Raw genomic sequence first — 5,338 nt, 5'->3', positions numbered from 1 at the left:
GGCTTGTGCATGTGTGTTTGTGGATGGTAGAGCGAGAGTAAGGGAACGTGTGTATGTTTCTGGAAGTGAAACGAGGCAGCAGAAAAACAGAGGTCTGATGTATTTTGTGAAACAGAAGAACAGCTAAATAAATGCAACGGCCTACCAAGAAGAGCTCGCCTCTCTCCAGTCATTTAAGCTGAAGTGGGTTATCGAACCTGAAGCTTGTTGCTTCTGTCCTCCTCGACTACGGTCTGGGAGCCGACAGGAAAGTTCAACACACAGATGGCCAGTCCGCCCCTTTGTAGCATATTATTTCGATGAGAAATGAGCAGATCGCCACTGGGCTTTCAACTAAATACACAGCCACGCAAAAACTGCGGCGTTTTTACAGCTCCTTATGGGTACTGCGATTAGTGAAGTGCTTTCCTCCGTGGTGAAACGATCAGCACTGCACCACGGAGGAAAGCGGCAGAAAGTCACCTGGAGATAAAGAGAGCGGGGCTGCGTTGCGTGCACGGCTTCCTTCTGCAGGTAATGGGGAGACGCCTCTGGCGGCGGTCTCGTTCAGGATCCGAAAATACAATTAAAATATTTTTGCACACTTATTCCACTTATTCGTAGTGTGCCACTGGTTACGGTGCCGCGTGCCAGGGGTTGCCGACCCCTGCTCTACATCAACACAAGCTCCAGGATGAAGGCCTGATTATGGCCTTAAAGTAGAATAAAATGCAAAAATGAGTCAAATTCAACAGCCTGCACTTTCACTCCAAATGTGCGGCTAAATACCATGAACTAGAGAGGTGTTTCATGAAGACTTAGAAAAGGATGGCTTTCTTTGAAATGCCTGGTTTCAGTGATCCTAGCTCACTGAAACCAGGATTAACCTTGACAAATAATAAACCTATCTCTCACCGGCGTTGCATTTGTGTCTCGTTTCCGAAGGCATGACAAGACATCTTGAGCACAGGAAAACATCTTTAAAAGAGAAATTATATTTGCAGAAACAACATTATCACAGATATACATTTCACTGAGCATACAAAGATAAATGTGTATTTCTGATAATAATTACTCTAAAAAATAAATTAATGAGCTCAGTTTAAAAAAAAAAAAATGTGTTAGTGAAGGTCATAATATGGGATTAAAAACTATAGAAAAAGTTAATAATTAAGATGATATTGTCATTATTAGTAATGACCTCACACTAACAGGATCGGGATTTAATCTTTTTTTTATGAACATAACTTTATATCTGAAAACCAATAAGAATATCGTAACTCATGTATGTGCCTTTAAGTGTGGAGCCGGTGGGTGATTAGCTTAGTTTAGCAAGAAGCAGGAGAGCAGGCGCTAACAGTTAGCCTTGTTCTGTCCAAAGTCCAAAAACACACCTTCCAGCACCTCTAAGGCTCAATACTTAACACACTTTATCTGGTTTGTCTAATTTGTATGTGTTTTAATGGTAAGTCACATGGTACAAATGTATGCTAGGCTAAGCTAATGCTACCTAGCTAGCCCCATAAAGCTCTACACACAGCCATCATCTCACATATTTTTCAGGCTGAGGTGGGCCTGCAAATTAGCCTTACCTGAACTAGGCTAGTCTGGAAGGCTAGATTTCCAAAGTAACTTAGGTCAGTCACTGTGTGAGAACAGAAACAGAGCCTAGCTACGCTGTTAATGACGTGTAAAGTGCTAAAACCTCTCTGGAGGAAGCATGGAAGTTTCTGGAACAACTTATGGCTGCTGATGATCTTCTAAAACCTGAGTTCAAGTTTGTATGATGCTTCAAACTGTATGACCTCTCAACACTCATTGAGAATGAGTAGTGTGTATTTTCTCGTCACAGTGAAAGCTGGCACATCATTTTGGCACTATAAAAAGTGTGTGCTTTGTAGCACATTGCAGTATTTTTGGAATTATTATCTCACCGGGTGAATTACTATTGTATATACTAATTCAACATTTGTCAGATAAGAGTCTAGTTTACTGTTTGGCAGCATACGTAAAGTGTCTCCATAGAAATCTTCATAGGCTTCATATATTAATCTTTATCATTATTAATTAATTTAAAATTCTTCAAGGGTGATTCCATAATAATAAATACATATAGCACAAAAACACACCACAGTTGTATGTACCTGTTCATTCACTGTTGCACACATAAAAAACACACACATGCTCAGACTGACTCAAAAGTGTTTTCACGTGTAACCACTCACATTTAAAATATCTTCAAAAGTATCAATACAAGTATTTAAAGGTGCAATCAGTGACATTTGACTGAATGTTTGCATAACACTGTATATTAGCGGGGGGTTGCAGATGTTTATGTTCATTATAGTTAATAGTCCTCAATGGCTGATGAAACTATTCCAAATGCGTCGGCATAGTAAGGTAGTTTCTCCAAAACCGCAGTGAACACAGCAGCTTTCCGTTCTGGTTGATGAGCTTGTGAGTGTTAAGTATGACTAAAGAATATTACTGTATTTTTTAAATCATAATAGAAAATTACAAATAAAATGTTGAAGTAATACCTATGACTGGAAGACACTGAGGGGTAAATTCACAAAAGGTTTGCACAGATTATGTGACTGCTAAATCTGTATAAATAACAGATTACCATGCTCCTGTGCTGTTTTCAAAAGAAATTGCCCCCATCCATGCAAAGGATAAGCAAAATATTATTTATCTCTGTCACGTTTAAATTCCTTTCCTGAAGTTACAAGGAAAGCCTTGTCAGTTGGGACAAGAAGATAGAAGCCTAAGAGTACTTTTTTCTTTTTGTTCTGCCATTGTTCTGCCTACCATGTTCTAGGAGAAAAGGCAACATTTATACTTTGTCATATGGATAAGCGCGATCAGATGCCAGAAACTGAGCAAATTGCAAGTATAAGAAGACTATACAGTGGTTTCATTCTTCCAAGGGCCAGTCCGTATGGTGCCTGGTCCGTCCGAACCAAACAGTCCTTCTTCCTGCAGGCTCCTGTTCCTGCCGATGGTTCCTCGCCGGCCCATAGTGCCGTGCCGAGGCAGAGTGTTTCTTGGGAAACCCTGTTCCTCTACGCAGAGATTATCCTTTTCTTTATCTCTTGTCTTTGACACACTGCTGTATGTGTCGGGGTCTTGCTGATATTGTAAGGTGAAGGGATCAGGCTTCTCACAGCAGCTTGTAGTAGAAGAGTGATCCGCTGATTTGTACATGTGCCACTGGCAGGTGTGCACCCCGTGAGAAGGCATGAGGAGGCTGTGACAGGAAGTAATGCTATCATGCATGTTGTGTACATGGCTGTGACAGGAAGCTATTGAGTCTTGTACGCTGTGGCAGGAGTTTTGGCGTAACAAGCTTTGGCAGGAAGCCAGCTGCTTATCCAAGAGAGGGCTGGGGCAGGGCAGCTGCAGGTCAGGGTGGGGGCTTTGGCAAACCAATGGCGATCCAGCGAGGTGGTGTGGTGCGTGAGGGCTGTCCAGGTGGGGGCTGTGCACACTCCCATCCATGCTGGTGGAAGTCAGGTGAGAGCGGTAGTCCTGAAGGCATGGACGTGGACGGTTGAAGGAGCGGGATTTTGTCCTGTCGTTAAGGCAGCTCTGAAGAGGCAGGGTGGGGCGGGGGAGCTCCCCAGAGAGCGTTTGTGGACGAGGGGAGGGCAACTGCTCAGGGAGAGGTGAGAGGGGGGCAGTAACAGGACTCATGACAGCCACGCAGCACGGACCCGTGTCATTGGTTGGGGGACTATGTGAAGGTGGTGTGTGGTAGGAACTGGGCACAATATAAGGAGAGAGTAGAGGCTGCTTGCCGGAGTATGGAGCGCTCAGGTGGCAGTGAGGCTGATGGAGCTCCTGCCTCTGATTCTGTCTGTTCCCATTCCTGTCCTCAGACTTGGACTTGGACGGGCAACATGCCCACCAGCGGTGCCACACATCATCACGTTTAGCACAGTGCTGAATCAGAAGGAAGAGTCCCAGAGTGACACAAAAAGCTCCATACAGACAGCTGAATATCATATCCAGAAAATGTCCAAGTGATACTGCTAACGCTCCTAAAGCCCAGGTGGACAGGAACAGGAAGATGGTGAAGGCTGTGGCCCGCAGCTGAGATTTAAACGAGTGCTCATTGGCCAACACCGACACGCCTGTTGCAAATGGTGGAAAATCCCCCGCAGAGACCCCCCCAGTGTCGGTATGGCAGTGGTGGTTTGACAGCTGTTGCTGCTCCTCACTCAGGAGGCGCAGCTCATACTTCTTCTCTGGGTGCCGTTTGAGCTGGATATATGAGCACAGTAAGTACACACACACCACTAAGACCAGGAAACTCACAGGGGCATAGAAACCCCCCAAGCTTGGTTCCCATGCCATCCAGCAACTGAAAAGACACAGAGACATAAACATTTATCTTATTCTCTAAAGATTGAATGAAAACTGGATTGTTCAGAAATACTGAGCACTTACTACAAAGCGTCATCCCGGCTGCCATAGTTGTCCATACCAAATGCTGCAGTAACTCCAACAATTATGAGAGGGATTCCATAACTTACAAGATAAAATCTGCAAATAAATGATACGTTTAATCCAACACATATGTATTTGTATTTCCATTGATATGTATGGACAGCACCTAGTAGCCAAGTATTAATGTTAACTTCTGCACGTCTGCATGACACTCAAGAGTTGCATGAGGGCTGGTTGGCTTAACACACTGAATTAATGTAAAACATTTTGGATCCAATGACCTGTGCATCACTGCTATAATCCTTGCAACAGAGTTTAACATCCTAAAGCTGCCTCACATCACACTATCATAAGGGTTTGAAAGGAAGGATGTTGTGCTCATAAACCAGTGCGTACTAGCTTACAGCTTACCTCAGGATAGTTGGTTTGGTGCGAGTCTGGGCCGACTTGGTCCTTTTGTGGGCCCGGAGCGGGTCTTTGGACACATCTTTACAGATGTTCCTAGCAGTAAATGTCAGCCACAGCATGGTGGACAAAGAAGCAAAGTGGAGTACAATGCCAACCTAAAACAGATTAAATTCACAAAGAATATTAAAAGCAATATGAGATCATTCTCCAAAATAACAACCATGTTGACTGTGCACACAGATGAAGCAGCCAGTGAACGTTTGTCTTTTTTTTGTGATCCTTTTGCCTTTGTTACTTCGTATGGCAGATGATAAACAGTCATCAACATTTAAGAAGGAAGTGCAGTCATTAGATTAAGAACAGCAGACCTTGAAAATATTACCTCCCACGTCTTTAGGCATCTTCCTACTTGCCCAGCAAGACTCTGGGTTCTGATTAGCTGTTTAACTGTTAGCATGCTAACGAGCTGTTTTGTTTACCCTGTTCAGCTAACATTATT

General features: G+C 43.6%; 1 protein-coding gene across 1 annotated transcript; it reads right to left on the bottom strand.

The window, feature by feature from the left end:
* Positions 1-1,101: 1,101 nt before the first annotated feature.
* On the bottom strand, positions 1,102-4,988 carry adgra1a (adhesion G protein-coupled receptor A1a). The gene is made up of 3 exons (XM_010768933.1): positions 4,843-4,988; positions 4,432-4,527; positions 1,102-4,345 (listed from the first exon to the last, which is right to left on the bottom strand). The coding sequence occupies exons 1-3, from the start codon at positions 4,956-4,958 to the stop codon at positions 2,884-2,886; spliced, it is 1,674 nt and encodes a 557-aa protein (XP_010767235.1). The 5' UTR covers positions 4,959-4,988; the 3' UTR covers positions 1,102-2,883.
* Positions 4,989-5,338: the final 350 nt, after the last annotated feature.

This window comes from Notothenia coriiceps, unplaced genomic scaffold (genome assembly GCF_000735185.1).
Source record: "Notothenia coriiceps isolate Sejong01 unplaced genomic scaffold, NC01 NC01_scaffold00006117, whole genome shotgun sequence".
In the NCBI taxonomy this organism is placed as follows: Eukaryota; Metazoa; Chordata; class Actinopteri; order Perciformes; family Nototheniidae; genus Notothenia; species Notothenia coriiceps.
The sequence above is the reverse complement of the archived record's forward strand: the minus strand, read 5'-3'. Positions and strand labels throughout refer to the sequence as shown.

Excerpts from the sequence above, each read along its gene's own strand:
- adgra1a (XM_010768933.1), bottom strand. The coding sequence starts at position 4,958 with ATGCTGTGGCTGACATTTACTGCTAGGAACATCTGTAAAGATGTGTCC. Across the intron at positions 4,528-4,842 it reads ACCAAACCAACTATCCTGAG|ATTTTATCTTGTAAGTTATG; the intron begins GTAAGCTGTAAG and ends ATTTATTTGCAG. Across the intron at positions 4,346-4,431 it reads AGCCGGGATGACGCTTTGTA|TTGCTGGATGGCATGGGAAC; the intron begins GTAAGTGCTCAG and ends GTGTCTTTTCAG.